Here is a 20974-nt window from a genome sequence, read left to right as displayed (position 1 = left end):
GTGGTAAATAGGATTATGATAGGAAGAGTTAACCCCTTCCATACGGTGCCGCACACGTAGGCGTCATGAGGAGCAAGTGGATTCGCGACGCTGCCATATCGGCGTCTTGATTATATTTATTGTAGTCGCCCCTGTGTTTTTACATTCTCCCAAATGTGCCCTGAATCCCATTCTCTGTGGTTTTCAAAATTCGCGGGTGAAAGAGAGAACGATCGATATAAGCGGTGACTATATTTTATGATGCGAGTATTATTACGACACGTCGTACGGCTGGCATTGGCTGCTGCCCGCGAGATTTAAGTCCGGAGTGAAGTGGTTAAGGATGTACATGTGCTAAGGGGAGAGGGTGGGGGAATATCAGATCATTTTTTGGTGGAAGGTAAGTTGAGAGTGGAGGATAGATGGAGAAAGAGGAAAAGGACAAAAGGTAGGGAGGTGCTGAGAGTGAACTCTTTGAATGATAAGGGAAAGGGGAAGGAGTACGAAAAGAAGCTGAAGGAGGAGTGGGAGGGAGTAAAGGATAGAGTAGAGCTGGGTGTGGAGGAGGAATGGGGATGGTTCAAGGAGGGAGTCATAAAGTGTGCAAGGATGGTGTGTGGAACAAGAAGGACAGGAGGAAATAGAAGAAAGGGTAGTGAATGGTGGGATGAGGAAACAAAGAAGGTTGAAGAAGAGAAGAAGCGAGCTTTCACAGATTGGTTACAAAATAGGATGAGGGAGTCATATGAGAGGTACAAAGAAAAGAAAAGAGAAGTAAAGCAAAAGGTAAAGGAGGCAAAGAGGAGAGCAAATGTGAAATGGGGTAAGAGTATGACAGAAAATTTTGAAAGTAATAAAAAGATGTTTTGGAAAGAAAGTAAGAGAGGAAGAGGAGGCGAATCAAGTAGAGAAGAAAAGGTAAAAGGTGCAGATGGAGAGATGATAATGGAAGAGAAGGCAGTAAGGGGAAGATGGGCAGAATATTTTAGGGAGTTGCTAAATGTGAAGGAGGATAGGGAGGGAAAGATAGCTGCAGTGGGAAATGCGAAGAAAATGAGAGTGATGAGTGAGGAGAATGGAGGAGAAATAAGGAAGGATGAGGTGAAGGCAGTTGTTAAGATGATGAAAGCAGGGAAGGCACCTGGTCTGGATGGATGCCATGCAGAATGTCTGAAAAAGGGAGGTACAGTGATGGTGGACTGGCTGGTGAGGTTATTTAATGTTTGCTGGAGAGAGGGTAGAGTGCCGGAGGACTGGAGGAGTGCCTGTATAGTTCCACTTTACAAGGGAAAAGGGGACAAGTGTGAATGTAGTAGTTTCAGAGGGATTAGCTTGTTAAGTGTAGTTGGGAAGGCTTATGGGAGGATCTTGATTGAGAGGATTAGGAGAGGAACAGTGTGGATTTAGGACAGGTAGAGGTTGTGTAGATCAGATCTTTGTGGTAAGACAGATATGTGAGAAAGCTATAGGAAAGGGAAAGGATGTTTTTTTGGCTTTTATGGATCTGGAAAAGGCTTATGATAGGGTAGACAGAAAGGCACTGAGGGAGGTTATGCAGATATATGGGATAGGAGGAAAGCTTTTGGGAGCTGTCAAGAGTTTTTATGAGAGTAGTAGAGCTTGTGTCAGGATTAGAAATGGAGAGAGTGAGTGGTTCGAGGTAAAGGTGGGACTTCGTCAAGGATGCGTTATGTCGCCCTGGCTGTTCAACTTATACATGAATGGGGTAGTGCAAGAGGTAAATGCAAGGGTAGTGAGTCAGGGATTGGAGATGGTTAAAGAAAATGGAGAAAAGTGGGAGGTGAGTCAGCTGGTGTTTGCGGACGACACTGCGCTTGTGGCAGGATTGGAAGAGGGATTGAGGAAGTTGGTGGCAGAGTTTGGGAGAGTATGTGATAGAAGTAAGCTAAAGATAAATGTGGGTAAATGTAAGGTGATGAGATGTACAAGGGGTGAAAGTGGCAGTAGACTGGAAGTGAGCATTAAGGGAGAGCGACTGGAGGAAGTGGATAGTTTTAGATACTTGGGTGCAAATGTGGCAGGAAAAGGTGAAGATGGAGGTAGAATGTAGACTGAGAGAAGCGAGTAAATGCCTTGGTGGATTGAAGAGTGTAATTAGGAATAGACATTTGGGAATGGATGCTAAGAGGAGACTATATAAAGGAGTGATTGTGCCAACAGCACTGTATGGGGCAGAAACATGGAACATAAGAGAAGAAGAGAGAAAGAGTTTGAATGTGTTTGAGACGAGGTGTCTGAGAAGTATGATGGGGGTTACTAGGCTAGATAGGGTGAGAAGTGAGGAGGTGAGGAGGAGAACAGGGGTGGAAAAGGAGCTGGGAGATAGGGTTGATGAAAGAATATTAGGATGGTCTGGACACATGGAAAGAATGAGTGAAGAAAGACTAGTAAAATAGGTATGGAAGGCAGATGTGGAAGGAGTGAACATGAAGGGACGTCCTAAGATGAGGTGGATTGATGGGGTGAAGGGGGCTTTGGGGAAGAGGGGAATGTCTGTTGAGGAAGGACGGGAGAGGACAGAAGACGGGTGAATGGAGAATGGTTGTATATGGATGATGTTGTGATTGCATGAGGTGGAATGGGCAGGGGGATTGGGGGTGAGGTAGTATGTGTGAACAAAATTTGATGCAGCCCGAAGGGATTTCTCCCCGTCCTCTCCTTTTATGCAATGGGGGGATGGAGAGGGGGGGGTTGCTGATTTAATGAAGCGGCCTTGCTGTGGATGTGCTGTGTCTTGCAACACTGCTTCTGACCCAGGGAAGTGGACAAGGTGCAGGGATGACCCGTCATCCAGGAGGTGCTCAGATGAGAGGGAGGGTGGAGGGGTGTGGAGTGTATTCAGGGATGGAATGGGTGGAAATGATTTTATGCCTTTCCCTTTTTGGCTACCCCCCTTGTAAGGGGGAAAAAGCCTTGGTATATGTATGTATGTATGTAATTTAGTTTCAAGTTTTTACATCAGTTGCAAAATATCTGAAGCACCCATTAGTTATCTACAAGGGAAAATTATCTACCAGCAAAATTTAGATAAAGCCATGCACAAGATTTTTATTTCTACTTGATTATTGGAAAATTCAGCACAGATCATTGAAATTAGCCCATACTTGAGGACATTATATATTGATGAATTATGTGATGCCTTTCAAAGGTGTTAGAATATTTTTTAATTTAAATTTTAACTTCTTTACTATCTTATTTTGTAGCTCAGGACGTTATAGAGAAGATCCTCTTTCTTGGGGTAAAAGAAAGTTAGAGCGTGCCAAAGGCTACAGTGGCATAGGAGATTTTCGAGGAGGTGCACCAACATTGTACACTTCTAAACATGAAAGACTAGAGATTGTTTGTAAAAGGCCAGAGTTCCAGTCCCCTTGCAAAAGATTCCAGAAATGGGAATGCATTTCGGATGGTCGAAGGTATTAGCATTTTTATATAGATTTCTAAATTATGAAATAATTTATCGTGATAAAATAATGAATTTGCAGGCTCTTTAAAACTTGTTGCTTAGTTTTTAGATAACCGTCTTTTCTTTTGAAATATGTAGATGGAGGCTCCAAAAGTGTCGCCCCAAAAGAGGTGGACGAATTCGTAATTGTGTTTGTGACAGCAGTCATGGTATGGGATATCTTGTCAAATTAGAGCCAGAAGAACGGAAGAAACAAAGAGCTTTCTTGAACAAGCATGCTACACAAGGTATGTATAGGAAAAGTGACAGAAGAAAGATGAAAAAATATATTTTTGGTGGTGGTGTTAATTTAATTTAGATTATCATTATGTTCATTACTTGTTAAACTGTGACAATTCTTTGTGCATATTTCCTCATTACAACATTTTTTTTCAAACCTAGATGTAAAAAGATACAAACCTAAGTTTTTAAAGGTTTTTAATGATGTGGATAGTCAAGAAATAGCAGAAACCACATTGATGGAAACAGGATTTTATAATTTCAACAAGAATTCCAAGCGTAGTATTCTCCACAGAAGAGACAGGTTAGTACCATTGTATGGTAATATGAGATTTTGCATAATACTTTTTCAATATGGCTTATAATCTTATTTCTGTGATGCACAGGAAGGGCAAGGAGCAAAAGACACCTAGAAAACCTGCAGGATGCCATAAAGGGAGATGTAAACGCAGTACTCATGATATAGATCAAGAAACAGGGAATATAGACAAAAGCATGGACACTGAAAGCATAAGTGGTGATACAATATCTGACTTTATAAATGAGGAAGAATTAAGGGATATTGATGACCAGATAATTGAAATTTATGGAGAATTGGAGACTTTGGAGGTATTTCAAAAATTAGTTTGTATGTGGGTTCTTAAAATTTTTTACTGACTCAGCTTGGTGTTTGCTCGAATTGAACCAGATGATTGAAAAGAATCATGAATCTTCATTATGTTACAGGACAAAATAACTACCACTGTTCCACCAGCAGTGTCTTTCAATGTATCTACAGTCCTGTCTCCAGGTAAGCTTTAAGCTTTTTTGTATTGAGTTGTGTATCATCACAGTGAAGAAATGCAGTTTTCCATATTGATGCATAAATACTTGGAATAGCTTAGAATGTGATATAGCCCAATACATGAATTCATATCTAAATATGATAATTGGAAATTAAGGCATATACCAAGTTGGAACTGTATATGAATTTGAGTCTAGGTATGATAAATTGAAGGGTAGGAGACAGGAGACAGTGAGCATTGCTCCTTTCCTGTATACTACAATTAGGTAAATACAGGTAAATATTTTCATGTATGTAATTTCCTGTTCAATCTTTGATGTTTATTCAAGAAGGTACAAATTTAGGGATAACACATGGATGTCGAGCTTCAGACGGGGAGGTAGACTGCATGGAGGAAGTTTACAATAATCCTACTACATGGAAGTCTAGCAAAGCAGCCATTGATGATTATATTCAGCTTTTACATCAACAACTCCAGGTTCTAAAAGTATGTAGGTAATTTTTTTTCAGCTCCATAGTTGCCCCTACAGACTAGTCATGCAGTTTTCTTCTATATTTAGAGATAAATCTCCAGTCACAGAGGGATATTGAACCTTCTCTTTATTTATACTTTACCTTATTTCTGGAATTCTTAGATTTCTAGCATTCTATGGTAGGGTGATAAAAATGCTGCCACTCTTAACACTGCTCTACCTCCCTTGTCTTCCTCTTCCTCTTTTCCTCCACTTTCAATATCCTTTGTATCAGACAGTGACCTGTGAATTTCTTGCTCTTTCCCCTGAAAACATTAATATCCAGAATGCTTCCAATCCTTCCTTTGGATGATGCTATTGTCTATTAATGCCCTCTTAACCACCTTCCCCTCTTCCACCCCTTCCCATATATACTTATACTTGTCTCTTCTTAAACACTGTGTTTGCAGTCATCAACTCCCTTTCTTAAGACATCTCTAACAGTTCTCCACAATTGTTCTTACTTGGCACCTCATACCTTCCTACTGCTTCATATATTAACTCACCACCACTCTAATATTGAGATCCCCCAACACCACTACAATTACATTCCTGCTGAAACTTTGCACACTCATTCACTCTAAACCATATTTTTATTCCTTTAAAGATTCTCCATCAAACACCACCCATGCCTTACATCTGCTTTCCTCTCAGTCAGCACCTCGTATATGCTTCCCCATGATTTCTTTGCAATCATTCTTCATATGCTCATTTCTTTTCTGCCACCACCACCCTCACCTCTTCTCACCCTTTGTGGCCTCTCCTATTCCTTCCCATCCTCCTCATCCCACATACCACCTTTGTAGTACACCTTCGTATTTCCTACTTAAGGGGGTACGCGACACCTGGGGGTCGTTTTCTAAACTATTTAGAGTAAAGAGCTGAAACTTCTCAGGTAAATAGGTATCCATGTTGCCTACATTTTAGGTGAAACAGAATGATGTATGTACACATGTACACATGTATGTATACCAGCAGCAACATTTAAAAGTTCACAGCACCATAATACGTGGACCAATTTGTTTTATATTTTGGCTATGATTAGTCAGTAGGCACACCTAGAGCCGGTCATTGAGTAATTGAACAATTTCCTTTATACTTTTGCATACAGGCATTTCAATGTTAATGTTCGGCAAAAATCGTGAAAAATAACATTTTTTTTGCTCTTGTTTCCATTATTACTCCGAACTCTTTCATCGTATTCAAAATATTCGAACGATCGGCCCTAGCAGTTACTAAAAGTAATATTCCCTGTAAGTTTCATCTAAATCTGATGTATTTTAGATTTTTTATGATTAAAAAAAAGTAAAAAAAATATCGAACGGAGATATGGCAACTTGAAATATAAATATATCTGTAACTTGCTTATAGTTTTACCAATTTGACTGATTTTTTCATGGCTTAATTCTTATTATATAATGAGTAAGTACAGTAAAAATCATCAACATATTTTGATTATAAGTACTTTAAATACTGAAAAACTAAAGTATAAGTATGTCACAGTAGTGACGATGCACAGACGACACCATCATATAATTTGCTTTTTTGCACCTTTGGCGGTTTCTTCATATGAAACCTCACTGCTGGGGGTCTTCAGGGTATCTAAATCATTGGAAAGAGGTTTATTTTAACCAGCAGTGGGCGCCTTCTCTTTCCTCATCAGATTCCCCTCACCAATCTATGTTGGTAGGGCACTCCCTCCAGCATCATATGATGTCCCTTCTTCTCTCTTCTTTCTCTCTTCTTCCTGTATAGCCTTGATCTTTTTCCTCTTGCTTTCTTCTTTGGATTCAATCTTCTTCTTTGAATTGTTTAATCTAATGTTGTCCTTTACCTCTGTCACTTTTGCTGCAATTTCACCAAGGTTCTCTACCTCAGCTGCTGTATGGCCAAGGTTGAACTTTGTCACACCGCGATGCACACCGTACAGCATTCGTTGTAGACCATAGAATTTAACCTTGGGCAGTTCACTCCAGATGACACTATGCAAGCTTTCGTTGTGATTTTGAGTGTCTCCTCCACAACTTTCTAGTAACTTTGGGGTAACGATATGCTGGTAAATGGGTATCATCTGTCTCACAACATCAGGACGTAGTGGTGTGTGGATGTTATCTTTGTGTGAAGGTATGGGCATGTCATTAGCTATAGCCCTTTGCACAAAATAAAAAGAGTCTTTCCCTGGTGGACAACAGCTGTGCTGAGGATTCTCATCCGTGCTCGAGCAGTGCCGTAGTGTGGCATATATAGCCTTCTTCATCTCCTCTTTGTTGCCAGCATTATCCTTGATGGCTTTGGTGAAGTAGTTTTGCAATTTCTTCACAGCTGTAGTAGTAAGTGAACCTTTCTTCCCCCTAGTTTTAATTGGAGCAATCCTTTTCCAATTCTTTTTGAGACATGATTCATACACTCCTCCTTCTCTATCTTTGTATCTCCATATATGCCTTGCACTGCTTTAAAGCCATTCCCATCACCATCAGACACCACACGTGTATATTTTATCTTGCATTTTTCAATTGACCTGCCAAACAATATCTTCCACCCTTCCACTTCCATAGCGGGACTGCTTCCATCAAAATTCTTCTCACACATACATTCATGTTCAGGCCACCACTCCTTGCGATCCAGCCCCTTTCTTCGTTTACTGCACAAACTTTACAGTACTTGCTTAGTGTTACATGGTCCACTACCATTCCTGTCTGGAATTCTATTGCACTTACAAAGCCATATTTGGAAGTGAATCCTCTCTTACTCCACAAACCATCGATACTAACTTTTACTTCTTTTACTTCTGGTAAAGTTGGGTCTTCCTTTTCTAATGCAGCATGTACATGTTCTCTTGTTTTTTCCAAGAGTTCCTCATATTTCTTTATGCTGGTCTCTATAATAGGATGGCTAAATTTACTAAATGTTTTGTGGTGTATCATTTTCATGTTCATTGCCATGCACATTTTCTGTACTGCAACATAACCATCCCCACAGTGTAAGCCAGCCTCCACAGCCCTGTTATGTACTTCATAGCTTTCATTTCCACCACCTGGTGAAGTACACCATTTGCTCTTTTCAGAGCACAACTTACACTCTGCCTGAAATGTTTTCACCATTCCACATTCTCCTATCACTTCAACATGCATCTTCTCACCACACTGGCATCTAACAAGCGAATTTATCCACTGCAAAAAACTGCTTTTCTCCACAATCATGAATTCACGTTCATTCTTATCTCCCCTCTGTACAATTTCAGAACTGATATCTAATTTTCTTGCTGTATTAGAGATGAATGAAGTGCTTGATGGTGTAGACCTGGCCACAGGTGTTGAGAGAGGTGCAGGTGAGGGCAGTGGTGAAGTGAGAGGTGGTGAGGTCTTGGCTAGTCGTCTTTGACTGCTTGCCATCTTTAACTGCTGTTTTCTTGTCAATGTGGATGTTCTTCTGTTCTTTTTGCTACCCATGATGACTGTACTATAGAGTAATATGTACTAGCTAAGGTAATAGATTGCAAGGAGAGCTCATGAGACATGCGCAGTTTCCCTTTCAGAGCTAGCAGGTAACTGACGCCTAGATGCGCTAAAAGTTGGCATTTCCTCTCCCTCCACCTTCCTCCCTTCCCCTCCACCCTCGTACTGGCCGTTGAAGCATTGGGCGAGCGTAAATTCAATCAAATTTCAACGTTATTCCATGCGCCTGAAGGTCCTAAGTGGCACGCCTCCATCTAGTGTGGGTTTCGCCTTTAACTGTCCCTTTAAACCTAACCCAAGACCTTTAAATTGCGCGCGTCTGGAAAATTATTTGTCGGGCTTTATTTCTAAATGGTATACGAACATTTTGAACACAGTTTTGAAAAATGCTATATCTTGACCAAATTCACCCCCCTCAGGTGTCGCGTACCCCCTTAAAGCCTATTTATTCCCCCCTCTACTTCCACCACCTTTTATTCTTCACTATATCCCTTACAAAAATCTTTTCCTGGTATTCTTTCTCTCCCTCCTTGTTTAATTTGCTTACACTTAGCACTTCTCTGCTTGCCTCACTTCCTCCCCTCCACTTACTTTTACTCTTAATATCTTTTCTACCAAATAAGGATTTGACAACTCCCTCCCCTCTTCCCTATAGAGGATTAAGGTCTAACACCACTTAGTTAACATTTCTCCCAAAACTCTCTATACACTCATTTAAATCAGTACAAAATGCTTCCCTTTCCTCTTCATTTTTCTTACTACAATTTTCATGTGCATTCACAAGATCCCATATCTCCTATCAGTGTTATCCTCACCCACATTATTCTTGATGATATTTCTCTACATTCCACTATGCACTTACATACTTCATCACTTACACACAGAGCCACTCTTCCCTTTATGAACCCTATGTCAGTCCTGACACCCTACTTGCCCACTCCTTTTAATTTTGTTTCATGCAATGCTAATACATTGATCTTTCCTCTCACAAACATACTCATTTGTACCACATCCATGTACATTTATAGGAGGTCCAGTTTGAATCCTCCTCTTAACCTTATTATGCCTTGACTTTTTGTAAAAGAAAATGGCAAGATCTCTAGTCCTCTCAATCCATCTCATTCAGTTACTTTCTAAGACATGCATGGGAACAGTGGTAGCAACTTTTCCATTCTCCAACCATGGGGATTGGAAAAGGAAGGGGGAACAGGAGCAGATCTAGGATATATTTTTGGGTATTGCCCACAAGTTTTTCTTTCCTGATATTTACCATGAATTTGTACCACTACTTGAGGTGAGGTCCCAGGGTCATCATGGGTAGAGTGAGGAGGCAAGTAACCTATGTGTTGACCTTCCTCTCTCCTTGCAAGGCATGTCATGTTCATCTTATTGGTCTGGAAGTAAATTCATCAGTCTAAATACCAATAGGAATGTACCCCTAAGGATTACAGAGAGCATGATGGAAAGTCCCATCACTCCATCCTTGGAGGTATACAGGGATGACCTGTCATCCATGAGGAGCTAAATTGAGAGGGTGGATGGGAGTGGAATGGGTGGGAGTGGATACTTGCCTATTGACTTTACTACTTCCTTTGTAAGGGGGAAAAAGCCCTTTGTGTATAGATAGAAATATCAATAGCTTTTTTCCCTCTTATGGGAGTTAGCCACCCAAGGCATGCACCCACCCCACCCATCGTACTCCCATCCGTCACCCATTTCCCTTTTACCTTAGCTCCTTGTGGATAAAGTGTCATTCCTGTCCCCAGCCCACTGTTTGAGTTGAAGCAATGCAGCAAGACAACACATCCACAGCAGGGCCAGGTGCTTTATTTACAAGGTGACCCTCCCTCTTTGTTCCCTCTTTTGAAAATAAAGAATACAAGAAGAATCCCTTCTGGCTGAAGTTCACTACATCCACCACTGCCTTCCACACTGCTGGTCTTTCCTCATTGATTCTTTCCATGTGCCCAAACTATCCTAGTATTTTTTCATCTATTCTATTTGCCTGCTCCCTTTCCATCCCTGCTCTCCTTCTTATCTCATTTTTTACTCTGTTCATACTTGCAACACCCACTATACTCCTCATATACATTTAAATTTCTCCTTCCTACCTCCTTTAAATTCAATGTCTCTGTCCCAAACAGTATCACAGGCACAACCATCCCGTCACACAGTCTTCTCTCTGCATCCATCCCCAGATACCTATTTCTCAGGATCCTTTTCATTCCCCCAAGACATGCCTTGGGAAAATGTCTGGAAGTAAGTGAATAATAGAATGAAAATACAAAAATGTCCAGAAAAAGTGGTAAAGATAGGTTCAAGGGGACAGCATAAAGGAGAGAGTAATAGTACAGAGCATCTTATTATTCCTTCATGAGTAGGTATTATACCCAATGTAGATGAATAATGTGTAATTCTGGTCTGTAGGGGCACTCCAAAAACTGTCCAAAATATATGGATTGCATGTCACCATGGAGTCAATACTCCAGTACAGGGTTCTGAAGGATAGTTTCAAAACTTATTTAGTTGTGTCTAGAAAGAATATGTATTGCAATAGCATGATTATCTTTCTCCTCTTTCATTTACATTAATTTCTCTCCTAAAGAACATTCGTCAGCACTTGAGAGAAAAGCGACCCCATGACAATGAAGAAAATGAAGACAGTAATGATTACATCTTCAACAATTATGACAGTGATGAGGATGGAATGGAATCCAATGCATCTGGTGATTCTCTCTTCACCATTGATGATATATTTGAGTTTGGTAGTGGAGATTCAAAAAGAATCCCAGATTTTGAGGATCATGAAGATAAACTTGGTGTTACTGAAGTACCAACTGATGCCAAAGACATAGACTTTTTTGATGAAATTTATGGTGAAAAGGAATTCCCTGATTATTCTGTGGAATATGGAGATGATATTAATAATTCATCGGAGATCACAATAGATGAAGAACTTGGAAGCCAAATAACAGTTACTGAGAGTGATGGAGAAATATATTTTAAAGATTATGATTATAATGTTGAAGATGATGGAATAAGTGGATTTGGTGCTACACAAGAAACTGATTCCAGAAGAGATGATAATGAAAGGAGTAGTATGTCACTGAAGCGTTCACTTGTTTTTTAATCTGATATACTTTCACAGTGAGATTTTGTTGATAATGCATTTTGCTGATGTTGTGTTATTGTAAACTTTGTTTCTTTATAGGTAATCTTGGTAAGAAAAATAATTATGGGAGTGGTCAAAAACATTTTAAGCAAGAGAAAGCCATTGGTCAAAGTTGGAGTGATCTTTCCCACCCAAGACAGAAAACAGAAAATAGGAATGGGCGACCAAGTATTTTGGAATCACGTTTGACCCATGATTTAGGTTTGAAACCTGGGAAGAAATATTCTACAATCCCAGTTCATCATGTAGATCACACACATGATGTTTTGCATACACCTTCTCAGTTTCACATCAGTTTCACCGACTCTGAAAACAGACAAGATCCATTTGAGAATGAGACTGCAAATGGTCGTATATGTTGGTGCAATAGAAGGTAAGTGTTTTCTTATATATTGCATGAAAGCAGTTTTGAACTTACTTTTATATGCATACTGAGGACTGAAAGACATACATTAATTTGTACAAGATGAGATTCATTGTAGAAACTGTAATGCATTTAGTAACCTATTGACAATTAACCTCATCAAAATGAGTCAAATTCTCGCGGGCAGTATCAACTGGCAGATGTATGTTGACTTGATAATGTATCACAATACTTGTGTTATAAAATATAAAGTTACAGCTGTATTATTCAGTCTCTTTCACTCTGAATATTAATAACTACAGAAAATATGTTGAAGTCAGTTCACAGAATATGGGGGTCATTAAGCTACAGCTGCAATATAATTATAATCAAGATGCCGATGCAGGCATCCTCATATACCCACTCACACCTCATGATGCCTACGTAGGCATCATCATATGGAAGGGGTTAACTATCCCTCATTCACCTCAAACCACTCTCTCCATTTGAGACAGACTTCCTCTTTTTATTCAGACTTACAGAATTTGTTCTGCAAAGTCATTCAGAATGGGATAATTTGGATTACATTAAGGGGGAGAGTGGGGAAATATCAGTAATTTTTTGGTGAAAGGTCAGTTGAGAGTGGAGGGTAGATGGAGAAAAAGGAAAAGAACAAGGTAGGGAGGTGCTTAGAGTAAACTGCTTAAATGAGAAAGAAAGTAGAAATAGTACAAGAAGCTGGGAGAAGAGTGGGAGTGAAAGATAGTAGAACTAGGAGTGAAGGAGGAATGGGGATGTTTCAAGGAGGTGAGACACAGGTGTGCAAAGATGGTGTGTGGAACAAGGAGGAAGGGAGGAAATAGAAGGAAGGGTAGTGAGTGGTGGGATGATGAAGCAAAGAAGGTTGTATAGTTTTTGCACACACTGTTGCCTCATTCAATTTGTTCCAGATATCTACAACTCTGTCTGAGAAACTATTCTTTTTCAGCTCTCTTCTATAACTCTTTTTTGAATTTCTTTTCATGTCCTCTTATTTTTCTCTTATCCCACGTAAATAAATAATTTCTGTCGAGGACTTCCATCCCATTCATCATACATACATATACCAAAGCTTTTTCCCCCTTACAAGGGAGGTAGCCAAAAAGGAAAAGGCATAAAATCATTCCCACCCATTCCATCCCTGAAAACACTCCACACCCCTCCACCCTCCCTCTCATCTTAGCACCTCCTGGATGACGGGTCATCCCTGCACCTTGTCCACTGCCCTGGGTCAGAAGCAGTGTCGCAAGACACAGCACATCCGCAGCAAGGCCGCTTCATTAAATCGGCGACCCCCCTCTCCGTCCCCCCATGCATAAAGGAGAAGACGGGGAGAAATCCCTTTGGGATGCGTTAAAAATTGCTCACACATACTACCTCACCCCCCATTCCACCTCATGCATCACAACATCATCCATATACAACCATTCTCCATTCACCCCTGTCTTCTGTCCTCTCCCGTCCTTCCTCAACAGACATTCCCCTCTTCCCCAAAGCCCCCTTCACCCCATCCATCCACCTCATCCTAGGATGTCCCTTCATGTTCACTCCCTCCATATCTGCCATTCATAATTCTGTAAATGACCGATAGATCTTCTCTTTCTCTTCTTTGTTTCAGGGTTGGTAGATCCAATTTAGACAATCTTTGTTCATGTGTCAATTTAGAGAGTGTTGGTGCCATCTTTGTCATTGCTCTTTAGATTCTTTCTAATTTCTTTATATTCTTTTTGTACTGGGTGTCCATAGTGTTGCAGCATACTCCACTTTTGGTCTTAACAGTGTGACTGGTTTTTTCTTTACCATTTCCTCATCCAAGTAGTCAGAGGCCACTTTAATTGATCTTATTAAATTAAAGGTTTCTCTGACTATTTTGTTGATATGTTTGTCTGATGACATGTCTTTGCTGATAATTACTCTTAGGTCCCTTTCTGAGAATTTTTTTTTTTACTTCTTTTGTACCAATTTTATATTGCTGTGATATTCTATTTTTACTTTTTCCAAATTCCATTATACTACATTTATTGATGTTGAAGTTCACTTCCCACTTTTGACTCCATTCCCAGACTTTATCCAGGTCTTTCTGTAGTGATTCACAATCTTCCTCTGTACCTACTTTTTTTTAGTATTTACCGATGACACTGCGCTTGTAGCAGGATCAGAGGAGGGATTGAGGAAGTTAGTGACAGAGTTTGAGAAGATGTGTGAAAGAAGGAAGCTGAAGATAAATGTGGGCAAAAGTAAGGTGATGAGATGTACAAGGGGAGAGAGTGACAGTAGGCTGGAAGTGAGCATTAAGGGTGAGAAACTGGAGGAAGTGGATAGTTTTAGATACTTGGGTGTGAATGTGACAGGAAAGGGAGGAGTGGGGGTGGAGGTAGAATGTAGATTGAGAGAAGCGAGTAAATGCCTTGGTGGATTAAAAAGTGTAATGAGAAATAGACATCTGGGAATGGATGCTAAGAGGAGGTTATATGAAGGAGTGATTGTGCCAACAGCAATGTACGGGACAGAAAACATGGAACATGAGAGAGGAAGAGAGGAGTTTGAATGTGTTTGAGATGAAATGTCTGAGAAGTATGATAGGGGTTACTAGGCTAGGTAGAGTGAGAAATGAGGAGGTGAGGAGAAGAACAGGGGTGGAAAAGGAGCTGGGAGATAGGGTTGATGAAAGAGTATTAGGATGGTTTGGACACATGGAAAGAATGAGTGAAGAAAGATTAGTAAAAGAAGTGTGGAAGGCGGAGGTGGAAGGAGTGAATATGAGGGGACATTCTAGGATGAGATGGATGGATGGGGTGAAAGGGGCTTTACAAAAGAGAGGAATGTCTGTTGAGGAAGGACGGGAGAGGACAGAAGACGGGTGAATGGAGAAGGGTTGTGTATAGATGAGGCTGTGATGCATGAGGGGGAGTGGGTTGGGGATGGGGGGTGAGGAAGTATGTATGAGAAAAAATTTGACGCAGCCCGAAGGGATTTCTCCCCGTCTTCTCCTTTCCTGCATGAGGGGACGGAGAGGGGGGGGTCGCCGAACTTATGAAGTGGCCTTGCTGTGGATGTGCTGTGTCTTGGGACACTGTTTCTGACCCGGGGCAGTGGACAGGATGCAGGGATGACCCGTGATCCAGGAGGTGCCAAGATAGGAGGGAGGGTGGAGGGGAGTGGAATATATGGGAAATGAAATGGGTGGGAGTGATTTCTATACCTTTTTCTTTTTGGCTACCCCCCATGTAAGGGGGAAAAAGCCTTAGTATATGTATGTATGTATTTACCTTTACCTAGTTGTATTTACCTACCGTGTTTTCCGGCTTAAAATGCGCATCGGGTTATAATGCGCACACATGCACTTCGTTATCTCAGTACACAGATAGCGCGCACCGACGTATAACGTGCATGCCAGGAAAAGTCACTGATGGCTAAAGCTCGTGAACTGCATGTATGCGACTCATGCTTGCGTTGTTCCATTGTTTTGTGGGAAATTTGAGCCATGAAAAGTTTATTGAATACAAAATATACATGAAAATTTTTGGATTTTTACAGAAATTTTTTAGTTTACTATCCTGAGGGAATAATTCATCTTATAAGTTTTTATCACCGTGTTCAAGTTTTTATCACCGTGTACAAGTTTTTATCGCCATGCAGCAACTATGTTTCGGTTCATAAGTGTCTTTACTGAAGTGACGTTTAGTTTAACAAACTCTCGCAAGAGGGTGTTTAGTGTAAGCTAGATTGGCAATAGAACTGTCAATCTCGGCCCTGATTTCGCATATTCCGGGTGAGCTAAAACGGCCAACGTTCATGATGTTGGTACCAGTGCTGTTTTACGGATCCCAAATATTTGCATAGATTACGATAATTAATGTTAGTAAAAATAAACCAATGAAATAACGGTGATCAATTACTTAGTATCATGTGAACGAGGTTACATGGAGAAGTATTTTTCATTGGCTATAGCCACCTCTGGGAAATCTGTTGATTTATCACTAAATTAAGTGTCAGTTTAGGTATCAATCAGCACACAACTAAGAAATAGTCGGAACTACATGTACCGGTATATGACTCATGTTGTGCGTTGGTCCCTTATTACTTTGTAGCTTAAATAGTTTGTAGGAAATATGATCTAAAAAAAGTTTATTGGAAGTAAAATATACAGAAAAATTTCGGGGTTTTTACAGAAAATTTTCATGTTATATCTTGAGGAAATAATTCATCTTTACCATTTTTTATTTAATACTGAAACAAACTACAGACTGTTTCATTTTAGCTTTGAACCTACAATGACAGTGGTGAAATAGGACAGTCTCTCATCGAGGTGAGGTTTAGTTAATATAACTCCCGAAAGAGGGTGTTGTAGTCAGGTGTTTGACACGAGTTTATGAACAGCCGCAACGGAATTTGTACCATACCTAAAGTGAAGCAACAAAGCCAACATAAACATTCAAACTAGGATGCTGTGAACATGGGCAAATATCATGAATATTGATAATGTTTCATGGTGTTTAGGCCTATTTAAACATGAAAAATAAGATTCGATATATACCTACCTATACCAAATATTTATATAGCCCATGCTGGCATATTCTTTCATGTCACCATGACTGTTCTTCTTGTTCTCACGGAACGTCACGGAGAAGTGTGCCGTCCCGACTTTGTGACGGTCAGCATCGTCACGTTGTTGTGAAAAAATTACACACACAGCCGCAGAGTTTTTATCGTAGGCCATAGATAATGCGCACCACCGGATAACGCGCACCCCCCATTTTTAGGCCCTTCCAACGGAAAAAAGTCGCGCACTATACACCGGAAAATACGGTAGTTGTACTATATGGGAAGAGAGCTATGCTCATAGTGACCTATCTTTGTATCTTTCAGCATCAGGTTTGTTCTTAAATTGATATATAGTTTTTGCACACACTGTTGCCTCATCCAATTTGTTCCAGATATCCACCACTCTGTGTGGGAAACTATTCTTTTTCAGATCTTTTCTATTACTATCCTTTTTGAGCTTCTTTTCATGTCTACTTGTTTTTCTCTTATCCCACTTGAATAAATCATCTTTCATAATTCTGTAAATGGTCAGTAGATCTCTTTCTCTTCTTTGTTCCAGGGTTGGTAGTTCCAGTTTAGACAGTCTTTGTTCGTTTGTCATTTTGGAGAGTGTTGGTGCCATCTTTGTCATTGCTCTTTGAATTCTTTCTAATTTCTTTATATTCTTTTTTGTACTGGGTGTCCATAGTGTCATAGTGTACTCCAATCTTGGTTTTATCAGTGTAACTAATATTTTCTTTACCATTTCCTCATCCAAGTAGTCAGAGGCCACTTTCATTGATTTTATTAAATTGAAGGTTTCTCTGACTATTTTGTTGACATGTTTGTCTGGTGACATGTCTTTGATGATAATTACTCCTAGGTCCCTTTCTGAGCTAACTTTTTTAACTTCCTTTGTACCAATTTTATATTGCCATGATATTCTATTTTTACTTTTTCCAAACTCCGTTTACTACATTTCTTGATGTTGAAGTTCACTTCCCACTTTTGACTCCATTCCCAGACTTTATTTAAGTCTTTCTGTAGTGATTCACAGTCTTCCTTTGTACTTACTTTTTTAGTATTTTTGCATCTGCAAAAAATTCATATAACATTCCACACCTTCATCCTTATCACATATATATGTGGCAAACATTATCAGAGCCAATACATACAGAACCTTGTGGGACTCCATTTATCATTTCTTCCTAGGTTGAGTTTTTGTCTCTAAGTACCACCCTCATTTTTGTTCCGTTCAAGAAATCTTACATCCATTCCAATAACTTTCCTTGTATACCACCTATTGTTTCAATTTTTCTTAGTAGCTTTTTGTGTGGCACTTTATCAAATGCTTTTTGTAGATCCAGGAAAGCACAATCCACCCATCCATCCTTTTCTTCCATTATTTCTAATAGTCTCGAGTAAAAGCAAAACAAGTTAGTGGCATATGATCTTCCGTGTCTAAAGCCAAATTGTTTTGGATTCAGTATATTATTTATTTCCAGGTGTTTAATCCATCCACTTTTGGTAACTTTTTCACATATTTTTGCTATTGTGCTTGTAAGGGAGACTGGTCCATAGTTAGTTGGATTTTCCTTGTCCCCCAATGTACCATATATTTTGGTACAACATATGCTTTTTTCCAATATTGTGGTACCTTTCCTTCTTTGTGTGAGTAATCAATTATCTTATATGTTTTGTCTGTTAGTTCATCTATACATTCTTTTAATATCCAATTTGCGATTCCATCCAGACTGTGTGATTTTCTAATGCCAAGGTTTATTATTTGGTCCCTTATTTCTTTCTATGTCAGATATTTCCTTCATTGGGGGGGGGGGATCTTTTTGGCCTTCCTCCCAATTTTGTGTACTTTCAATTGTACATACATATACCAAGGCTTTTTTTCCCCGTACAAGGGAGGTAGCCAAAAAGGAAAAGGCATAAAATCATTCCCAACCATTCCATCCCTGAATACACTCCACACCCCTCCACCCTCCCTCTCATCTTAGCACCTCCTGGATGATGGGTCATCCCTGCACCTTGTCCACTGCTGTGGGTCAGAAGCAGTGTTGCAAGACACAGCACATCCGCAGAAAGGCCACTTGATTAAATCGGTGACCCCACCCTCTCCGTCCCCCCATGCATAAAGGAGAAGATGGGGAGAAATCCCTTTGGGCTGCGTCAAAATTTGCTCACACGTACTACCTCACCCCCACCCCCCATTAAACCTCGTTCATCACAACATCATCCATATACAACCATTCTCCATTCACCCCTGTCTTCTGTCCTCTCCTGTCCTTCCTCAACAGACATTCCCCTCTTCCCCAAAGCCCCCTTCACCCCATCCATCCACCTCATCCTAGGATGTCCCTTCATGTTCACTCCCTCCACATCTGCCTTCCATACCTCTTTTACTAGTCTTTCTTCACTCATTCTTTCCATGTGTCCAAACCATCCTAATACTCTTTCATCAACCCTATCTCCCAACCCCCTTTCCACCCCTGTTCTCCTCCTCACCTCCTCATTTCTCACACTATCTAGCCTAGTAACCCCCATCATAATTCTCAGACACCTCATCTCAAACACATTCAAACTCCTTCTCTCTTCCTCTCTTATGATCCATGTTTCTGCCCCATACAGTGCTGTTGGCACAATTACTCCTTCATATAGTCTCCTCTTAGTATCCATTCCCAAATGTCTATTCCTCATTACACTTTTTAATCCACCAAGGCACTTACTCACTTCTCTCAATCTACATTCTACCTCCACCCTCACTCCACCTTTTCCTGCCACATTTGCACCCAAGTATCTAAAATTATCCACTTTCTCCAGTCGCTCTCCCTTAATGCTCACTTCCAGACTACTGCCACTTTCACCCCTTGTACATCTCATCACCTTACTTTTACCCACATTTATCTTCAGCTTTCTTCTATCACACACTCTCCCAAACTCTGTCACCAACTTCCTCAATCGCCTCCTCTGATCCTGCCACAAGCACAGTGTCGTCAGCAAACAACAGCTGGCTCACCTCCCACATTTCTCCATTTTCTTTAACCATCTCCAATCCCTGACCCACTACCCTTGCATTTACCTCTCGCACTACCCCATCCATGTATAAGTTGAACAGCCAGGGCAACATAACGCATCCTTGACGAAGTCCCACCTTTACCTCAAACCACTCACTCTCTCCATTTCTAATCCTGACACAAGCTCTACTACTCTCATAAAAACTCTTGACAGCTCCTAGAAGCTTTCCTCCTATCCCGTATATCCGCAAAACCTCCCACAGTACCTTTCTGTCTACCCTGTTGTAAGCCTTTTCCAGGTCCATAAAGGCCCAAAAAACATCCTTCCCCTTTCCTATAGCTTTCTCACATATCTGTCTTACCACAAAGACCTGATCTACACAACCTCTACCTGTCCTAAATCCACACTGTTCCTCACCAATTACTCCCTCTGTTCCTCTCCTAATCCTCTCAATCAAGATCCTCCCATGGTCCTGGAGCTGCAACGTCTACGTCATGGGACCACCCCCCAACCCCAAGAGTTGGGGGCCAATCAGCAGCAACCACCCCTGGCCATCAGCTCTACGCAGATGGCACCGATCCCCAAGGAGGAGCTACGCCTACCTGGGGGAGTACCACAATCCTTTTTTCCAACATACAATGTTACGTTTTTTCTGCACTGAGGGGTGATTTTCCGGCGATCACCCCTCTTCGTCTACTTTTAGCCGGAGATGTAGAGAGCAATCCTGGGCCCACCACAAAATACACATGCCCAACATGCTCTAAACCCATTACTTCGAGCAGACAGACAAAGGGCTCAGTTCAGTGCAATATGTGCAAAAACTGGGCCCACCTCACTTGTACAACACTTGCTGACATAAACCAATACACAAACACTTGGACATGTTTTACCTGCCCTCCAGTAACCCCACTCCCACCTCCCCAACCACAGCCAACACCCTTACCCACTCCCAATTTCCCTTTGCCCTTACCCCCGATTAGTACTCCCCTTCCTTTGTCCCCGATCTCTCCTTTCCCCCCCTCTGACCCAGATCCTACACCTTCCCCACTACCACCCCAACCTCAACCCCAAACGGCAACATACAACACATACAAAACACACAACATCAACATATTACAACACAACATTGACGGTATTAACACTAAAAAACATGAACTTGAACACTTTCTTAAACAACACAACATACACATTGCGATTTTACAAGAAACAAAACTAAGACACTCACACAAAACACCATCATTTCATAATTACACCACCATCAGACAAGACCGGACCAACGGCAATGGCGGTGGACTCATCACCCTGATCCACCACTCCATCTGTTTTGTGGAAACAAGTGCCACAACCAAAATTCTCCTCCCTACCACAGATAACACAACAGAAACCCAATCTATTCGAATCCGCACAGGCAACAATTCAACACTGACAATAGTTAA

At 40.8% G+C, this 20974-nt stretch overlaps 1 protein-coding gene across 4 annotated transcripts in view; it reads left to right on the top strand.

Annotated features, from left to right (window-relative positions):
• The window catches only part of Sulf1 (Extracellular sulfatase Sulf1), a 233720-nt gene that overhangs the window by 191876 nt on the left and 20870 nt on the right, over window positions 1-20974 (top strand). For 2 of the 4 annotated variants that reach the window (XM_076210898.1, XM_076210897.1), the window contains exons 10-17: window positions 3204-3413; window positions 3542-3690; window positions 3845-3986; window positions 4069-4291; window positions 4409-4472; window positions 4796-4953; window positions 11039-11531; window positions 11645-11978. In XM_076210898.1, the coding sequence (XP_076067013.1) occupies window positions 3204-3413; window positions 3542-3690; window positions 3845-3986; window positions 4069-4291; window positions 4409-4472; window positions 4796-4953; window positions 11039-11531; window positions 11645-11978 (1773 nt within the window). The remainder of the gene's footprint in view (window positions 1-3203; window positions 3414-3541; window positions 3691-3844; window positions 3987-4068; window positions 4292-4408; window positions 4473-4795; window positions 4954-11038; window positions 11532-11644; window positions 11979-20974) is intronic. The other 2 variants (XM_076210900.1, XM_076210899.1) reach the window with 2 other exon arrangements.

Source organism: Oratosquilla oratoria, chromosome 28 (genome assembly GCF_046742065.1).
Source record: "Oratosquilla oratoria isolate Oo_2021 chromosome 28, ASM4674206v1, whole genome shotgun sequence".
Classification (NCBI taxonomy): Eukaryota; Metazoa; Arthropoda; class Malacostraca; order Stomatopoda; family Squillidae; genus Oratosquilla; species Oratosquilla oratoria.
Note: the sequence above shows the minus strand (reverse complement) of the source record. Positions and strands in the feature narration are given on the sequence as shown.